The sequence below is a fragment of the Mus musculus genome, chromosome 15, assembly GCF_000001635.26.
Source record: "Mus musculus strain C57BL/6J chromosome 15, GRCm38.p6 C57BL/6J".
Lineage (NCBI taxonomy): Eukaryota > Metazoa > Chordata > Mammalia > Rodentia > Muridae > Mus > Mus musculus.
This window is the reverse complement of record NC_000081.6, coordinates 11,298,805-11,319,848: the sequence shown is the minus strand read 5'-3', so window position 1 is coordinate 11,319,848 and position 21,044 is coordinate 11,298,805. Positions and strand designations below refer to the sequence as shown.

The window sequence follows — 21,044 nt, the reverse complement described above, 5'->3', positions numbered from 1 at the left end:
AACAATATGAACTAACCAGTACCCCCAGAGCTCATATCTCCAGCTGCATATGTAGCAAAGATGGGAAGAGAGGCTCCTTGGTCTTGCAAACTTTATATGCCCCAGTACGGGAAATGCCAGGGCCAAGAAGTGGGAGTGAGTGGGTAGGGGAGTAGGGTGGGGGGAGGATATAGGTAACTTTTGGGATAGCATTTGAAATATATATGTAAATAAAGAAAATATCTAATAAAAATTGAAGAAAAAAATAAAGAAAAAGAAATGTGCTGGGGCAAAGTTAAGATGAGAACCTTTGCTTTATTTTGGCCAGATGAATGCAGAGAGGAAGAGCGATTTTTTTTCTGTCTCTTGGAACCAGGAAGGCTGAAATCTAAATGGGCAACCTCATTTCCTGTCAAACATGAAAACTGCACATAAGAGCTGCTTAACTCAGGCTTAACCCTTAATCTAAGGGCACACTTAGAGCCAGAAGTCAGCCAAGACACGTCAACCCAGCCAGTTATTGATCGTGGTGGTGGGGAAATCCCTGGAGAGTAACTGGATGCCTCAGGTCTGATGCCGGTGGGCTCAGAGAAGTCTGTGATTCAGCCTGGACTGTAAGGAATTGAAGTCTTTGAATTTGGATAGAGATTTGTAGACTAATCAGAGGTAAAGTGGAAATTTTCGTTTAGAGAAACTCTGAAAAAGCAAACTGTTAGCTTGGAAAAAAAAAATCCCTGGAGGGCCGAGGAGGGAGAATTAGGAGAAATCCCAGATATGAGCTCTGGAATCTTTCATCTGGGGACTTTCATCTGGGGCTAGAATTCCTCAGGCCCGACTTGACCATCTGGAGGGACTGTCTTTTCATGTCATCATTTCCATGGAAATGATTATCCTCCATGATAGGTGGATGGAATTTTGGGACATGGGCAGCACTTGGCAAAGTCTGAAAACTGAGACATTTCTTTCGGTAATTTTGGATATGGAAGATGATTCATAGATAAGTGGTATGCCTTTGTTGTACTCTGGATTTGTTATTAGTCGGAAGGGAAGACAACCTCAAAGGAATGTGAATTTATCCTTTAAAACCTTATAGTATCAACACAGAAAGAGGGAGGTGAGGAGTTATTAGAACATGCAGTGAGATTCTCAAGGAATTCGCCCTCTCTTTCCCAAATTCCAAATCTTCCTTTGAGGGAAGCGTCATAGGGTGCAACAATGATGTTGCATGCTCTTGTCTGAAGGTAAGTCTCCCTAGTGGGTAAGTCTGTCCAGTGAGATGCCTCATGGTCTTCTTCTGAGACACAGACTTACTCCCAGACAGTGGAGCTAATGCCTAGACTATGGAGGGTCCTGAGCCTCTGCAGACTTTCTAGGTAGTTTTCTCTTTTCCAAAGTATTAGCTGTTATAAGAATCTGGTTCTCTGGAGAGGTGACAGGCGTCTAGGGAAGCCTAGCACTGGGCATTTATAAGACACAGAATGGGCACCCATAGCTCACACCTGCTCTTGCTACCTGCCTGGCCCCAAACTCTGCTGCTGACTGCTGCGTCCTGGGTCTGACTCAACTTCAGTACAGGATGATGGGCCTGACTAGGCACCTTCAAAGCACCTGGATTAACCAGAGGACTTTACCTGCCCCTTGCTCAAGGGACCTTGCAAAACAAGGAGTATGGGAACATACCCTTTTGTTGTTTGTTTTGCAGAGCAGGTTTTATGTAGTCCAGGTTGCACTAGAACTTAGGCTATAGCACAGGATGACTCTTCACGCATGATCACCTTTCCTTAGATCCTGGGATCTTAGACATCATGAAATATACTTTCTAGTGGTCAGATTATTATTCTTTAAAGTATCATCATCAATCTTCATCCTCACCATCACCATTATTATTATTATTATTGTTGTTGTTGTTGTTGTTGTTGTTGTTGTTATTGTTATTTACTATGTGTGTACGCTCATGTGTAAAGGTTAGAAGTTGGGACCGGGTCCCCCGGAGTTGCAGCTTCAGGTGTTTGTGAACCACCCTGTGTGGATGCTGGGAGCTAGACTCAGTTCCTCTGTAAGAACAGAAAGCAGCCTTAACTGCTGGGCCACTCCTGTAGACCCAGGTTATTCTTAATACTCCTGCTTTCTATTCATTTTAGACAAATAAAACTTTTTTTTTTTTTGTGAAGAGTCATTGAGCCATGACTTAATTACATATGTGACAATGTATAATTATCGTCATACAACTATAATTTTCATGCAATGAAAAATTGAAATAATTGAGAAATATTGAACTGCATGCTAGACAAAGCAACTCATTTTGAAAACGTTCAAGACAGTGATGACACACAGGTAAAGTTTTACATATTAATAACAAGTCTGACTTCTTCTATAACTTAGAGTAAGCCTTGTTTTTTTAAGGAGACATACAGAAGGGAGGCATGGAGAGAGAGGGGGAGGGGAGTAGATGTTTTTGGCAAGTGTTTATATAGGGCCCTCCCCTTTCCCTGAAAACACAGTGTCAAAGATTACCTTGCTCCAGTTTCCCACTCGCCAGCCAGCACAGGGGCGGAGGTGGCACTTCTTAGCAGGGTCTGGCCTCTGAATGGTTGTGCAGTCAGCGTCCACCCCAGAGCTGCACTCCACACTCCTCCAGTAGGCCCCCAGCCCACAGGTAGTGGAGCACTGCAGCAGGGAGGGAGGGAGGGAGGGAGGGAGAGAAGACAGACTGAGAACTTTTCTCAGGACCACCCATCACTGGGCACACACAGACAAAGGTTTCCTGTCCCCAAAGCTAAGATTGTCCCAGATATAAATAAACTCAAAATTTCAATGTCTGGATGAATAGTTTAAAATGAATGGTTTTAATAACTGCAGTCAAGGATCACCCACCTGTATACAAAGAGAAATGAAAATACACTTTTCCTTGATACATATACTGACCCAAACGCCTGGGCCACAGACACATGGCCATACCACTTCAGCTCAGAAAGGATGTCAGGTGTGAGCATCTGCCTCACAGCTCATGTCCAATGTGGCATGACTTCTACTACTTTCTCTCACTGGCAACCTCGGGGTACTGGTTAGTAGTATTATAGGCTGGACAAAGACCCGGAAGCTTAGTGCTGCCTTGCCCATGGAGAAAGAGGCTGTTCTTCTTTCTCCAGAGTCCATGCTAGGTAACACCTAGAAACCCTGCCAAATGCAGATTCGAGATCCTACATTTTCACAAAGTGCAGCAGGTGCTTCCACTGTTGGCTCTCAGACCACAGAGCTGTAGTAGGGAAAAACTTACAAAAGGCTGCCCTTCACTCCTTGATCCAGTGGCAGGGAACGAGGTAGTGACCTTTTCCATGGGTACAGTTCATTTTTCTCAGGGTGTTTCCTTTATTATCACAAGTTTAGCTTGCATTCACCTTGAAGAGTACACAGTTTGTCCCATTTTATCTTTTCCTCCCCTTGTATCCTCTTTTCCTGCTCACCCTTTGGAAAGGGTCATTTCTGAATACATAAAAGACAGATCTGAGCATATTTAAAAGAAAGTTTCTTTTGATAACTTATATAAACCAATATCTGCCTTATGTGTCCTTGGCTATACATTTACCCTCTGGTGCAAATTTTGGCATTATTTGGCATTATTAAGTATCTATCTATCTATCTATCTATCTATCTGTAATTATGTGGGTGTATGCCTGTGTATGTATATGTGTGTGTTTATATACATGTGTATAAATATACATATATGTATAATCACATTTATTTCTTAAGTGAATTGTAGAAACCCAGAATGGGAAAAGTAGAAAACACCCATATGTTTTCATAACCTTATTTCAATTTTCATTTATAGAAGCAATTTCTTCTCATCCTTACAATCATTTAGGACTTGATCGGAGTCTTTCTGGTTTCTCTTTGAACATAATTATGCATCTATTTAGTAGAGACCACGGCAGCTAACATGTACTGACCACATTATGGACTAAGCCCACTAGTGTTCTCCTTCATTCACCCTCATGCTCTCATCAGAGACAGAATCAAATTAAGGCCATTCTTGTGTTGTCTTTTGTCTAATAGGACACGGCAGCAAAAACTATGCTAGTTACCAGGTTTTGCTTTCTGCTTTTGCTCAGGACTCTGCTTTCACCATGAGCTGGGCCACACAGTAAAGGACAAGAGCCAACATGAAACAGAATCAGGTAACTCAGCTGAAGCCACCCCATGCCAGCTTTCAGCAGACCCCAGCAGGCATCTGATAGAAGAGGCTGAGGTTGATAGAACCTCCTGGTTGAGGGTACAATTATGCAGTGAATAGTCACAGTTCTGCTATTTGCTAATGGTGTGAGCTTTTGCAAATTATGGATCCCCCCCCCCCAAGCTGGCAAAACTGGTGACAAGTGTAGGATCCCTTATGTTGAGTTGCTGTGAGGAAGGAAGCTCACTCATGTATACTGCCTTGCACAAGCTCACACAGACAGTGTGCTGTGCTGCTAACTTAATATTGTGACATAGAAGGAAAATATAACATTTAGGAAAGCCTAGGAAAGTTGCTAATGAGACCACATTGCCAGGCTAGTAATGATCCCATTAAATCTCTAGAGATAGCCGTAGTGCTCTGTGCCATATTTATGTGGCAAATCATATATATTATTTCTGGAGCTTGAAGTTTTATTTTCCTCACCAGAATTGGTTTAATTTTCTTTGACAGTTTCTATTCAGGCTTCCTGCAACGGTCCAAAAGTAAATCTGACAAGAGGAAATCCACAGAAAATAGGAAAAGCAAAACAAAAATCTCATTCTGTAGATTAGAGTTTTCCTTAAATTTAATTACTTTCCAATCAGAAGTAGGAGATGGCGGGAAACAAGAGGACTTTGAGGAAGGGCGGGGGTAACTCCAGTCGTCCCTGGGGCCCTGGCAGCTACTGACCCATCATCTGCCCTGGGGCCCTGGCAGCAACTGACCCATCATCTGCCCTGGGGCCCTGGCAGCAACTGACCCATCATCTGCCCTGGGGCCCTGGCAGCTACTGACCCATCGGGTCAGGGAGCAGGTGTGAGATGCTAGAACTGGAGCAGTTACAGAGGGTCAGGTCAGCAGCAGCTGAAAAATAGCTCTGAAAAATGTGGAAATTATAGTCTCACCTTCACTCTACTGCACTATGGAAGTCTACATTTAATGGGCAGGCCCAGGGGATCCGACTGAAAGACTTCAATGAGATTAGGAATTCTGTCACAATAAGGGCCATAACAATGCATAGGACATAACACTTATATTTTCTGTTATGTGAACACAAATTGAAAACTCCCCTACTTCTTGCTATATGCCTGGTATTCTTCTATAGCCCATAGATACTTCTTTTATTTTATACTAATCTTAGGAGTCAGATGACCATCACCTACTCAGAGATGAGGAAATGGAGGGAGCATCAGGATACAGTTTCTCAGGGTTCAAGTCCAGCAAGTGCATTTTCAAACTGCATGCCTTTTTATAGAGCCAACCTGGGTTTTTGCATCAATTATTAATTCTGAACTCTAATTAGTAAGAGATGTGTGATGTACAGTGAGGGAAGCTGAGAGCATATCCTAAGAGAGACTTCAAATCAAGCCCTAGGAAACTTTAAAAAAATGATTTCTGGGTTAGGGATCAGAAAAGTTTTCTAGAAGACAAAGCTGAAAATGACCCCAAAGGACATGCAGGGCATGAGGGCAGAGTGGGCAGGGTAGGCGAGCCCAGACAGAAGCATCATGCGTGAGAGCACTGGACAAGGACATAAAGGATAAAGGAGACTGGGCACTTTGGAGTTCTCAAGTGCAAATTGGATGCAGAATAGCAGCAAGACTAGAAAGTCAGCTTGTGCAAAGCTACAACTCCAATTTGATGTTTCCTTAGACCATTTCTTCGTTTTATCCCCCCTTATATTATTGAGAGAGTGCACTTCATCTGATCTGTATGTATTGAAAAGGCAGATGTATGTAAGCAGGACATTGGAGTAGTTAGAACAATCCTCTTACACCTCTTGCAGAGGTTTGTGGGTTGGAAAATGGAAGGAATAGAGAAACACAGACCCGCAACCACAGGTCTTGGTAGTATGCAGGTAGCTTTTGGGTAACCTCACTTGATTTCAAGGCTATACCTACCACCCATTGATCACAGCTGCTAAATTCTATCTCTAGTTATTGCCTTCCTCAAGAACCCCATACTCATACACACAAAAACATGCTAGCTATTCCTAGACATCCCAGAGGCAAGTAAGGCCACACCCATTGAATTGCTTTGACACACACAAAGACAGGAGCCTCTCTCTTTGCTCCTTAGGGGTAAGGCATGATTTTAGAAAGAAAGATACATTTTGAAAGAGTACTATTTGAAAGAAATCATTCTAAGAAACCCTGAGAAATTCAACTTTACTTTAAAATTTCTACACTGAATCAATGGTGGTGATATTATAGGGACTATTTGCTTCTTTATTTTTTATTTTTGTTTTTTATATTTTTTATTCAGAAGTAACCAGGAAGTGCCCTCTGTGTTGTTATAAAATATGTTCTTGTGGAATACATGATTTTCTCATCTGTCTACTTTGTGTCTTCATATAACTGACTTTGCTTTTACATGTAAAATGAGCAAAGAAACATCAACTAAAACCAAAGGCACAAAGGATGGTAGTAGTGTTTTCTGATTTGCAAAGCAAGGGTTTGCGGGTTCTTAGTTATCCATCCAAGTTCAAATCCCTGCTCCTCCAGTTGGTGTGTGTGTGATTCTAGTTATTTAACTTCCTGCAAGCTCACATCTGGTGTGACATCAATCTTCCTGGGCTGCAGTATTGCAGTAGAGAACTCATGCTAATTAGCTTAAAATCCTACTTCTAACATACCTCCAGGCTTGTCAGTTTTCACTGTCAGTTCTTGTCACTACAGTACTTTAGAATTTATCAGACAGGAAATATGACTAAAAGCTTGGACTATGAGACACACTTGTCCCTTCAACAAATGAGATCATTATGGGCACAAACATCTTTTTATCTCTGAAGCCGGATTTTTGTGAATAGAGATAAGATGTTGATTCACCAATGAAAAAATATGATAACTCACTTTAGAACATAAATCCATGGGGAAACATAGTTCAAATGGAAATAATTGCAGATTTGGCATAGAAAGTTTTGGAGTTTTGAATTTATCCATATGTTGCTGGTAAAGTCAATAACATGATCCATGGAGGTTAATTTACACAAAAGAAAACTTTACCCTTAATTTGTAAATTGTGGCCAGAATTCGGCATAGAGACAGCAGGTTACAGTGAAAACAGAAAGTCTGTCATTCCACTAAATGTGAGCCCTTGGACATTTACTTAGCCATCAGCATCTTAGGTTCTCTACTTGTACGTCAGCATGCATGGGATGGACATCATCTACTCTCTAGGACAGCCAAAGGAAAAATCATAAGAGACAATATGTGGCAATGCTCTGGAAATTAGCATGCCTTATAAATTGCTCTAACTATATTTTTGTTATTATATTAATAGCTATATTATATTAGAAGGTTGTTATTGTTGTAATTAATTAAGAAAGTAAAACATCAAAAGATGGCCTAATCAGCCATCACTGGAAAGAGAGGCCCTTTGGACTTACAAACTTTATATGCCCCAGTACAGGGGAACGTCAGGGCCAAAAAGGGGGAGTGGGAGGGTAGGGGATCGGGGGGGGGTGAGTATGGGGGACTTTTGGGATAGCATTGGAAATGTAAACGAGGAAAATACCTAATAAAAAAATAAATTAAAAAAGTAAAACATAAAAACTTGAATTATTTGAATGTGTAATTATATTAATTTATACATTCATATACTAATCTTATTATTAATTGTTATAATTAAAATAGGTAAGAAACCATTTTAGTCCCTCAAAGGATGTAGAAATAGAAAACCAAATATCTAGTCAAAGTTCTAAAGCTTGAAAGTAGGGGATAAAATTTTATCATAATGTATAGTTCTTAGATATTACAATTAGTTCAATAAGACATAGTGAAATTTTTAATGAGGCCATTCAAAATGGACAAACAAAAAAGAATTAGATAATGAAGGTTGGTAAAAAGCTCTGTAAGTAGGTGAAGTTTGTAATATGCAATTATGTATTAATAAAGGAGCTTAAGTATGTCACAGGTAGAAAGTACATCCTTTGATAGATATTTCCTCTCAAGCTTGTTATGACATTTTTCATAAAAAATCAGGTCTAAGACAGGAAATAAAATCTCTTACTTTACTCCAGTTTCCAACAATCCAGTATGCAGGGCTGTGGTCCTTCATAAGATGCTTGTAATCAGAAGCATTTAGCAAAAACCCCTCGGCAATCAGATTGGAGGCATCTTCTTCAGTCAGGACAGGCCCAAAGCCTTGGGTTGGATTTGTAGTATTTGGCAATGCCAATTTGTCATGGTTTTCTAACTTCTCTGAGGTTGCTGGATGGTGGTCTCCTGCAAGAGGGAGTGGAATCTTCCTTGATTTTTCAGCGATCATCCCATCATCCCTGGGTGTCTCATTTTTGAAGGACCAGGCAGGTAATGAGCCTTCCATTTTTGTACTGAAGGGAGGCCATGAGGGCTCTTCCCCCATATAAGATGTTGGTGGAGGTCCAAGTGGTAGTTCTGCATCCGTCTCCATGGGAGCATCATGTTCAGGTACCCCGATCTTATTCCATATCACAGAGTTGCTTTTGTCCTTGTTCAAAGGCTGGTCACTGTCTTCCCCTGAACCACTATGTATCTCCACTTCTGGATCTGTGGTCATGGTGCTATAAAATGGAGTTACCTGCCAAGTCATAGCATCGCTAGATGATAAGCCAGAATCACTTGTTGTGGTTGCCCAAAAGTCACCCTCTGAAGTAGGACCTATAGCTGAGCTGGAAACATTCTCATCATCAGGTTGGATACTCAAAGACCAGGAAGTCACGGGGACCTGGGAAGTGCTTCCAGAAGAAGTAGGGAAGTGGGAGCCCTCTTCAGCTTGGGTTGAATTATTCTGCCATCCCATCCCATTTGCGTCTTCTTGGGATGCTATGGTGGAGCCAAGGCTGTTGATTGTGGGAGTACTTGTGCTCATAGACTCAGGCACTGTGGGTGTGGACAGTGGCGTGGGCCTGGATGTTGGTGCTGGGATGGGCTTGAAGGGGTCATGTTCTGCTGTCGATTGATTTTTCCCACTGGGAGCTATATCTTTATTGGGTTTCAGAACTCTACGGCTAAATGGGCACTGCTGGAGGCCGCACAGAGCTCGACTGTTGGGTTTCCGGGTCTTGTCACAAGGCTCATTAAGGTTCTTGGCACATGTGACACTGCGAATCCGCACTCCACCACCACAGGAAACAGAGCACTGGGAAAAAGAGAGACAGCTATAAGTTTAGTGAGGAAAGATGCCTTTCTGCTCATGGTCAGGTGCAGTGGAGATTGAATTGTGAAGTTAATGTTCTAGTGCCATTTGGTTTCTATGCTTTCAGTTTTCCATTGTCTCCTGGACAGCAGCCAGGGCCCAGAACCAATCTGAAAAAACCCAAGATACAGTCAAACCGAAGGCTCTCGGCGCCTTGATAACTGGATACCACCATCTACAAGAAGTGCAATGTATTAAATTACTCCCCTGTTACTACTCTTCAGTAGAGATTATTATCTCGTGCTTTGGGCTATGTACGAAGCTATTGAATTAATTCAAAAACGCTCCCAGATCCTCCGAATGGTACTAAACTAGCTATGTGAAAGCTTTTATATTTAGAAAATAATTATTAGAATCCATGTCCCCCCCACCCCCCACCTCCCAGGTGTCAGTGATTTATCTATGGCAGCTAGGATTCTGCTAAAAGCTAGAGACTCACCATACTCAAATATACTTAAGATTTAAGGTTTTTTTTCCTGATTTTTAAAGACGAAAAGCTAATCAAAGGTGGAAAATATATTTTCTCAAAGAATTGGGTTCTTCCACCAGTAGGACAGTAATATGCACAGTGGGAAAGTGCTATGCCTCCTAACTCCCTTGCGGGGGGTGGAGGGTCATCCCAACAGGCATTCCGTCCTCTCAGCTCAATGTAAAACCTGTTTCATCCACTTCTATGCCCACTAATCATACATAGCTGGTATATAACACAGGAAAATTAGTTATTTTGAAAAGTCTATACTTCTACCAAACTGCTCCATTTTTACTTTTCCCAATGACCTATTAATTCAACCAACAAGTGGCTGGCACTGGAACAAGGAATGCTCAGGTTCCTTTGCCATCCATTTTATATTGATTTATACTCTCTGTCTTATATCATTGACATCAAAGAAGGTTCCTTAAGGGTATGTGTGCATCATATCTGATGGATTTCACAGGGCCTCCTAGCCATTATTCTGTGGGATATTTGCAATGCTGAAGGCCCTGGGACTCACTTGAAAGGCTGCAAGTCAGCTTCAGTAAAAAGTCAGGTTTATCTACCACACTTTCTTCTCTACCAGAGCCAGCCTAATAGAGACATATGAACTTTGCTTAGTGAGTTGCCAGTGCTTTTGATTTTAGATGAGTAACCCTTGGTTGGGGGTGGGGTATGTTTCTTATTTACAATTACATGACAGGATAGTTCTTACAATATTTGATCACTATATATATTTGCTAAGGAATTGCTTTATTTTGTGGGGGGAAATTAGGAATGGGGAAACTGGTACCTACAAGCTTATGCAATATATTTCTTTTAGCTTAGCTTCCTTGCTTCCTCCAGTCCTATCGGTGTACAAATCTCCTCCTTTATTTTGTTTCAATCAAGCACAATCACTCAGGCACACATAATTGCTCTGTGAAATCAGCTTCTTTGAAAACAAGAAGCACCGACGAACGCAGGAGATTATAGACCAAGGCAGCAGCCAAGTATAGACTTGGGTTCATGGTGCTGTCAGTAAAGCACTGCCTGGTCCTAGGGCTGCCCAATAGTTACAGGTCTAATCCTCAGTGGGAACTATGCTCTCTCCCTAGAAGCACACACTATCTTCCCAACAAGGATGTGGCCGCCATATAGAAAATATTGTCTCCTGGTGCTTCTCTGGCTCCTTCTGCCATCCACCGGGATCCTAAAACAAGCAAGCTGGAGGTGTTTATTTTTCTGCTTTGTCTCAAATTTCTAGCACTTTTGAGTATGAAGACACTTCAGAGCCCGTTCAATTTAGTTATCTCTCATTACGTTCTAGTCTGAACACCCTGGGTTTTCAACTCTTCACACTGTAAAGTTTATAAATGCAACAAAGTACTCCTCAGTGCTTGCCTGAACACATTTTCTCCCAGGCTGGCTTTGCTTTTAGGGAGGATTCAGAAACAAGGCTAATGGGGCTCTCTTGAAAAGTTTTCTCTCCAAGAAGCATCATAATATATAACAACATAAGGGGAGTCTTCTACCTTCCCCAGCTTCTGAATTGTTTTGATTTGTAGGGTTTGTAATGCCTGTGGGGATGAGGAAGTACATGGCACATTTCAATTCTTTTATCAAATAAAAAGCTCTCAAGTATGTGCTCTCTGTTTCTACCATATTGAATTATGGAAAAAAATAACTGCAAAGCCTGTGAGAAACGGCTTAAGTTACACACACACACACACACACACACACACAAACACACACATATACCTCTTATTAAATCTTAGCTCACTTTTCTGGAAATTGAGAGAAATTAATAACTACTTTTCAAGGCTACTGTGAGGACTATGTGAGCCCAGTGAACAACACACATACAAACAAAGGGACACACACACACGCACGTGTCAGTCAATATTTATAGTATGAGTGTCTGCATAACACAAATCAGGCAACTGGTCATTAGAAGCCATTGTTATTCCTATAATAACGATGATGCTTTTGATAATATTGACCATAACAATGACAACCGGCAAGGGCATGGTTCCACAATTTTTATTTTTCCTTTTGGATTATGTTACATAAAACTATGTTATCAGGGGAGCTGTAAGGAAACTAGACCCAGGCACACATATAGAAAACTATCTAAAGACTAATGTACTCTAGTGGTTTATTGCTGTAGGATTTTAGGCCCGGATATCCTGGGATAATTGAAGGATACAAGATATGGTCTTTCTGAGTTTGGAGATTTGTTTCATTCGTTTGTTCATCACTATATGTGTCTGTCTATGTACCTGCATTTTTGTGTGTATGTCTATGTGTGAATGCTGCCTCCAGAGGCTTAGTGAGGACGTCACATCCTCTGAAGCTGCTTTAACAGGCAGTTATCACCTGCCCAACTTGGGTACTAGGAACCAAACTTGCGTCCTCTAGAGGAATGGGAGCATTATGAATCACTAGGCCATCTCCCTAGCTTGGCACATGTGACCTTATAACTTACAGATTTCAAGAACTCAACAATCTTAGTGTGAATTGGGTAAATGTACACAAGAAAAGCGGAAACACATAACAGCCATCAAATGGTTTCTTGAGTTGAAATGCATCAGGTTTTGGTACTTAAAAACAGAAGATTTTTCTCAAATAGTACTGGTCTAAAAAGGTGGATTCTTTTTTTGATCTACTACTTCTTAAAACATCGAGATAGATATTGTTGGTATTCTGTCTTAACTCCACCCCACAGTTACCTGGCAACAGCCAGGTCTGCTCCTCCCCACAGTTACTTGGCAACAGCTATGTAGGCCTGGCCCATTATAAAAGGGGCTGCTTGCCCCCTCCTCTCTCTCTTACTCTCTTACTTTCTCTTTTCTCCGTTGCCCCTTGACTCGACTCTTGTTCCCCTTCTCCCCATTCCTCCTCCCCCCTCTACATGGTCAAAGCTGGCCTCTACTTCTCTACTCTCTCCTTCTCTCTTTCTCTGCCTCTACTACTCTCTTAACTCCCCTTTCCATGCCCTAAATAAACTTTATTCTATACTATACCATCGTGTGGCTGACTGGTCCCTCAGGAGGAAGAGCTATCTCAGCATGGACCCGACATCCCATTCCCCTGCATCCCATAGGACATATCTTAATAGCTATCTTTTTATGATCACAACAGATATATAAGAACCAGAACAGCGGCAAATGTTTTCAAAGCTAGAGATTTCATATTAATTAGATTCTGGATGTTTGGCTATGCTTGAAAAGTCAGATGATCATCCCCAAGGGCAGCTCAAAACATCGGTCATGGAAACCAAGGTTTGGGATGGACACAAATGTTCTCTGGCATAGCTATATGCACTTTCCTTTCCCAGGAGATACCCACTCTGCCAAGTGACCTGCAGTGTCATTTCTTAGCCATCCTTAGCACAGGGCATGTTGTACCCAACAGGACCATGCTATCAACTCGGCTGAGCCAAAACAGGAAGTTGCCTTCTCTTGTCAACAGAACAAGCAGTTCTTTTTGTATTCAACCTGGCGCTCCTTCAACTGTGTTTATCTCCTCAGGAGCTGTCAAGCCCTTTAGATGAGATAAATGCAGCTCCGTGACACATACTTAAAGCCCATCTCAACTGGTAGTTTTGGAATTCTCACAATCAGTTTCAGCTATGATTATCATATGCCCTGACCTTATAATTTTGAACTCTGTACCAGGCAAGCAGCTTGCTATTCATTCTATTTGTGTGCTCTCTGGGAGTTATCTTGCCCCACACATCTACCACTCCTGGATTAAAACCTGCTGAGAAAGAGGCCTGCTGCTAAGTTGGCCAACTCCATCTACATGAGGTTCATAGAGGCAGGAGGAACTCACTGTTGGCACAGAGATATATCACTGAGTGAGGTCATTTAAAACACTGCAGGAACTTATCAGAGGTTTTAGACTAAAGGGGCTTTGTAAGAAACAGCCAATATTTTATACATAAAACATTTCTATATGTTTCAAGAATTTATAAGTGAATGGGTGGGGTTCATACCAAAAATTGTGTTTGACATAAACTAGAACACACTTTTTTGCCTGTTATCAGTAAAAATGTGTCCCTTCTCCTCTCCAAAGGTCAAAACATCAGAGTCCAAATGCCTTCTACCTCAGACTGTGATCCAACTTAGAGATAGTTCTTTTAGATGGAAATCAACTTAAAATGAGGTCTTTTGAGTAGGTTATCACTCTGTATGATCAGTATTCTTATAAAAGGGAAAAATTTTTGGACAGACAAACATTTTGTAGGAAGAATACCATGAGGTCCTGATGGTGTACTTACAAGTCAGGGGACCCCAAAATTTTCTAGGAAAATACCAGATGGAGGGAAAAGGAGGCACGAGTTCATGCTCTCTTACAGAACTTAGGAAGTTAGCCTCTTTAAAAATCTATGTCTGCCTTCTAAGCTCTAGGACAAGAGATTTCCCATTTCGGGGGGCAGCTAGTTTTTGAGACTTCATTATGGAAACTCTAAGACAGTAATTCCGTATCTTAGATGAGTAAAAACAAACAGACACAATTGTGCCAGCAAAGCTGAAAGCCAGCTTTCCGAGTAGTTCTTGCAAATCGGAGTGCCCAGGAATATTCCCCAGGAACCAGAAGAGCATAGGCTGCCATATTTGGAAAGAACTGGGATCTTGGCACTTGCGGAAGCTTCATTCCCAAAGAAGTAACACAAGTCAGAGCATCAACTTTCAGGAGACCCTAACTGATAATACTAGAGGTAGGGCTCACAAATGTCCCCGTCCCTGTATGCTTTTCCTTCAGTTTGTAGGAGCTCCTGCAGGGATTCACAGGCATTCTCTCGGTACTGGTGTTTGTACCCATGCCTTCTCTTTGAAGAGCGATTGAAAGCTCATTTCTGTCAACTAATATCTGTTCTGTTTATGTACTCTGAATTTGTTACTGCTTATTTGAAGTGGTTCTCCAGAGCTATCCTATCTTAAAGGCCTGAACCCAGCCTGGTGAATCCATCCACTGCAAAGTGGTTAGACTGAAGATAGTTTATCCTAACTGATGGGTAAATACCCTGATGGCTTATGGTAGGATGGTGTCACTGGGAAGTGGCATTGAGCTGAAGGTCCCTGTTGTAGGAATCAGATCCCAGGCCCAGGATTTGAATGGTGGATTTTCCTTTTGCCTCTTCCTATTACTGTTTTGTAAGTGACATAAAATGAACACCTTTCTCCTACCATGCACTTCCTCCATGATGTTGCTCCTTGCTGTTGACATAAAACCAATGGAGCCAAGAGAAAATGTACCAAAAACTGAAGACATGAGATAATAAAATCTTTCCTCCTTTAACCCATTTTCTCAGTTACTTTTATAGTGTTGTGATAAGACACTATGACCAAGTCAACTTATAAAAGAAAATGTTTACTGAGACTCACAGTTCAAGAGGGTTTGAGTCTATAACCATCATGATAGTGAACATGGCAGCAGGGAGACCAGGAGACTGGCATGGTGTTGATCCATTGGCACAAGGGAGGAAGGGGTGGTGGTGTGGGCTTTTGAGAACCTAAAGCCTATGTTCAGAGACATACCTCCTCCATCGAGGCCACACCTCCTTGTCCTTTTTAAACAGTTCTAACAACTGAGGACCAAGCATTCAAACCTACGAGGGTCATTCTCACCCAAACCACCACATCCCTGTCAGGTATCTGGCTGCCATAACACTAGAACACCTGTGCAAACAGACTTTATTTAATAGACTTCAAGGAACTTGGTTGATTGATTGCTTTGTTCATTTGTTTGTGCATTTGGTCGGGCAGAGGAAGGGCAGATTATAGACATTCCTAGACACTAAGCACATCTGCTTTTGGATGGCTTACTTTGTGTCTCCTCAGATGCACTCCAGTGCACTTGCAATCTCAAGTGAGAGATGGTATGTTGCTGCCGAAACCAATTGAAACATTTTTTTTTCTTTTGATTTTTGCAATTATTTGGTGAGAGTAAGTCATTCTGTTTTGAGAGACTCAGATCTCAGCAATCATTATGTATATTGTGAATTCCAGCAAAGTGAGAAAAGATGACTCTCAAACTGTTTCCAAACAGAATATGTTTCTGATGAATTCTAGGAATTGCCATATTGCTGTATTTTACAGACACTTGAGATTTATGGCAGTGTTCAAAGTAGAATCTTAGCTGTCTGCATTCAAAGCCTCTAACACTGGGTCGCTGTATGACTGGAACAGGTCTCAAAGCATCTCTATGCTACAGTCTCTTCCCCTGAGAAATGGGGCTATTTTTCTACTAATATTAAATTAAATATGATTGACTTTCAATATTTCTTTGAGTTTTTGAAAGGAACATATTTATTTGTTTTTAAGTCTCAATTATTTCTGTAGGGTTTTGAAAAACTGACAGGGGCTATGAAGCATGTCTATAGTGCTTTATGAATTAAGGTTACCCTGAGCTAAAGAACTAGGTATGTTAGTCATTTCCCTTGGGGCTCCAGATACCTCTGATGGACAGAGAGAAAACTAGAGTAACACAGAAAGCTAGTCTTGGCCTTCTTGACAGATAACAAAGTCGTCATTTACTGGCACACATTGTGTTTCAGGCAATCTGATAAGTGCTTAAATGGCTTATTTTATTCAACCTTCCAAAAATAGAGATGAGGAAAAGGTTAAGATGAAGAAAAACTTAGAGTTAATAGTAGCTAGAGACTACACAATTAGAGATTTCCAGGGTTGGTAAAACTGATATTGGGTTATAGTTGGTGAAACTGAAGCCCCGTGAAGTGAGACAATGCCTAAATTTCTCTGTGAGTTTATTCAGGATACATGAGTCTAGATGGTTCTTTGGGATATTTTCTGTTTCCTTTCTTGTCCAAGATACATTAGGCCAGACACATTTACTAATTACATGGTGCTTTCAGGGGTCTCCTGTCAATCCATGAATGGAAAAATATGGCACAACTTTCTGTTGAACCTCCTCTATGTCTTGGATCTTATGTGACTAAAATCCTCACATAAGATGGGTGTGGTGATGTATTCCCAGATATTCAAGAGGATGTTTCAGTTCAAGAAGATCAAAAGTTAGACTCTAGCTTAGATGACCTAGCAAGAATTAATTTTAAAATAAAATATAAAGTGCTGGAGATATGAGCTAAACAGGAGAGGGCTTGGTTCACACACACACACACACGCACACACACACACACACACACACACACACACAGAGAGAGAGAGAGAGACACACACAGACACACAGACACACACATACACAGAGAGAGACACACACAGACACACAGACACACACATACACAGAGAGAGACACACACAGACACACAGACACACAGAGAGAAACAGAGAGAGGGAGGGAGGGAGGGAGAGAGAGAGAGAAAGAGAGAGAGAGCATGAACATGGGTAGGTAGGTATATCTGGAAGTTGGGGGAAGGGAAAGAATGATATTAAAATATATACTTTTGTTTGTTTCGTTCTGTTCTTTAGGATATGGAAGGGTTGAGGGGGAAATTGTGATTGAGTATATTTTGTGGAAAAAGATCTATTTTCAATAAAAAGAAAGCTGATAAAATATATATGTAAAAATTTTAATAGACAATGAAAAAAACCACACACATAAAACTGCCCAAAGGTATCTTTGCCATAGTTAGAATGTCAAAGGCATTCATTCTTGTCATATTTCAGCAAAGCTCACTGAGGGCTATTATCAAGACAACAGAAGGAGGAAAGAAGGTTTATCCAATGAATTTGGATAAGTCAGCATCAATTTATTCACTAATTCTGGTTTAGCTACAGGGACTTTGACTAAACACATTTCTTAATGAAGGTACGAGCCTGACTTTTCTGCTCAGCTTTGCAAGAGGAAGCTAGAAACTGGATTCCACATATGATGTCACTCAACTACACAATGGCCTGTTTGGGGACTTCAGACGCTAGTACTTATCACCTTATGCCAACTCTTAGGGTCTCATGCTTTCCAGCTAAAGCAGGTTTTAACGCGTTGTACACATGGGCTCAGGAAGAAGGTCTCCTCGGCCAAATCTGTAATTATAGTCTTTTGAGAAAACCCTGGGATTCTGGCAATTAGTAGATTTGACATGACAAGAATTATTAAGTGTTTTGGATGCAGCCCACACTTTTTTTAAAAACGAATTTAATGGATCCACCACAATTCAGCCTTATTTTGGCAACATTGTAATTTATAGCAGTCTAGGTTGGTGGTGAACAGGTCAGGCCAAATACATGCTATGGTTGCTCCTTCTCAGGAAAGCAGGGAGGATACTCCGACTTGGCATTGATGTATGCAGATGTATCAGTGCATAAATGCATAATGCACGTGTATTCACTTCTAGATACATTATTTGCTGCATGCATCCTTCCTGATCTTTCTCCACTGCCCATCTTTCCTCCACTGCCCCAACTTTTTTGTTTTCCTCTCCCATTTGTTAGGATGTTTTCACAGCCTAAGGACCATAATTTCCATTTCTTAACTTTCGCCCATATGCCTACCAAAATATCCTGCTCACTACTACAAGTTAGATGATCTCAACTATGATTATATGTTAAAGAAACTGTCTTGGGAAGGTAATCAAAGCTGCTCAGTTCACATGAGTACTCTGCTTTCAAATAAGTATCTTCAGAGAAGATAATTTTATTGATGCAAAATTTAGACTTCTTTAGATAATGTTTTCAGAGCATATTTATGAACTACACAAGAAATCTTTATACGTAATAAAACAGTCATTAGACACAAATGCTCTCTCTCTGCTGGGTACATTACTTACTTACTCATCATTGTTCATTCTGGCTATTTTCCAGAATATTCTCCTGAACCAAATATTTCCCACTTTCCTGAAGGTGCGACCTCAGAAAAGCTTCTGAAAATTTCTAGCCATTGTTACGGGAAGCTTGTAGCTTCTCAAGAAAGCCAGTGGGATAGCTCAGTGGATAAAGGTACTTGCCACCAAACCTGGGTTTGATCCCTGGAACCTACCTGGTAGAAGAATAGAACTATTGATGCCCAGAGTAACCCTCTGACCTCCACAAGTGCATCACAGCACATTTGCACACACACACACACAATAAAGATGCATTCAATTTTTAAAAAAGAACATAAAGTTATGACAAAATCAATATTGTCCTTAAAATTCTGATGTGTTAATTCCTAAAGGTCATTTATTGTCTGGTTGTTCCTTAGGTCGTAACTGAAATGGACACAGAGAAGTAGAAACACGGCCTTTAGAGATACCGTGTCTCGGGGAAAGAAGAGCTGGGCTTTTATCAGTCACTCTTGGTAACAGGCACAGCAAGACCTGACAGACCCAGACTCCACAGTGACACAGAAAATTAAAACCAGTTTTTGTTTGTTTGTTTTTCTCTTCATAACCTTAAAGTGTCAGATCCCTACCTGTACCCAGAGATTTAGATCTAATTAATTTGGGGGGAAATGCAATGCTAATTTGAATGTATGACCTGTTAACAGATATCCCAAACACATTGTGAGTGGAGGAATGATTTGAATGGTTTCAGAATCAATTGCATTCTTTATTTCCAACAGAGCAACACTCCTTTGGGCTTAGCTAGCTACAGCAATGAACTTTCCACTTCCTTTACAGACTGGCTTTGGGGGCTGTGATATGTGTGTGTGGCTTTGGTCCCTGTAGTCTGTGTGTGTGGCTTTGGTTTACTAGAACAGCTCAACAATGGGCCAACAATGAATTGATTAGCTCTCGTGAGCCCAGATCAGTGAGATCCACTGGATCCATAGTTAATAGCTGCTCGATCTGCAAGGGAGGGTGAGATCCTGCAAGGCCAGAAACAGGAATTGCAGGAAGCAAGCCAGATGTGATAGATGCTCTATAGTATACAACTTTAGGCTAAATCAGTTTGAAAGCATGAGTAAGAGGTGGATGAAGCAGAGCTATCACTGTCCCTTCAACCCGAGAACTTACCTCACTCCAGTTGCCTACTGTCCAGTCTGATGGACACAGAATATCTCTGTTGCAGGAAACCAGTGCTTTGGGCTTCAGCAGGTGCTGGCAGTCTGTAGCAGGGAGAGCCTGTTCATCCGAGCCCATGGTCTGGATGCACAGCACCGTTCTCTTTTTTTCTCCGTAGGGCCCACATGTCGTTGAACACGCTTCCCACTCCCCTGCCCACCACCTGCAGGCAGACACAGAAGTGTGAGGAGATCAGCACCAGGGCGTGTGCACTCACTCATTCCATCACTGCTGGAGAAAGTAGGCAAGTGTACGTTACAGAGCTGGGAGGCCTTGGAGACGGTGCAGACTCTGTAGGTATTTTCTGCCGACAGGGCCAGTGTGACTTGTTCAATTATAAACCCCAGAGCCCAGCAGAGACCCTGGCGCATATGGTTGCTAAAACAAAAAGGAACAAACAAGATGGCTCAGTAGTTTAGAGCACTTGTTGCTCTTTCAGAGGACCTGGGTTCGATTCCCAGCTCCCACATGGTAGTTTACTATTATCTGTAATTCCAGTTCCAGGGGACCCAAAGCCCTATTCTGACCCCCAAAGATACAAGGCACGTAAGTACTGTACATACATACTGGCAGGCAAAACATTTATACACATACAATTTAAATTTAAATTTTACTTTAAAAGAATGATGTCTTTTAATGGGGGAAAAAGCTTCCCTTATAAGTCAAGAAAATTGAGGAGTTTAAGCTTCCCTTTTTCATCCGTTGGGTGAGGGTAGTAATAGTGATTTCATATAGTATTACCGTGGATTAAATGAAATACCAATTCATGTAAAGTGAGGAACACAGACACACACACACACACACACACACACACACACCCCACACACAAACAGATCTCAATCCCTTGTGACTCATTTGTACTTTGACTGGAGGGGTGAAGTCATAGTATTCTTTTGTCTCCTGTCTCTTAACCTAATGTTTTTCTATACCACTACGAGACAGATATAAACGCCCCCATTTTTTATTTACTTAGGCACTGTCAAACCTAGCTCATCGCTTTTATTTTGCCTCTGTAACTTCAGCAACCTGCTTGTTCAGAATCTCAGTTACTCATTTGATAAAAGAGGGGAAAAAAAACAACTTAAAGAAGATAATTTCTTCCATCTCAGAAGCTCCCGCGAAATTAAACAGTTGGATAAATTAATATTTGTGTGTGTGTGTGTGTGTGTGTGTGTGTGTGTGTGTGTGTGTGTGTCTTGTCTGAGGACAAGTTGGTTGGTAAGCTCTCTGTTTCTGAGTGATTATTTAAACAT

The 21,044-nt window shown here is 41.3% G+C and overlaps 1 protein-coding gene across 1 annotated transcript in view; it reads right to left on the bottom strand.

Annotated features, from left to right (window-relative positions):
• Positions 1–21,044, bottom strand: part of Adamts12 (a disintegrin-like and metallopeptidase (reprolysin type) with thrombospondin type 1 motif, 12) — a 284,460-nt gene that overhangs the window by 29,384 nt on the left and 234,032 nt on the right. Inside the window, exons 18-20 of the mRNA NM_175501.3 lie at positions 19,744–19,954; positions 8,204–9,313; positions 2,494–2,646 (exon numbers count right to left, since the gene is read on the bottom strand). Coding sequence (NP_780710.2) covers positions 2,494–2,646; positions 8,204–9,313; positions 19,744–19,954 — 1,474 coding nt within the window. The remainder of the gene's footprint in view (positions 1–2,493; positions 2,647–8,203; positions 9,314–19,743; positions 19,955–21,044) is intronic.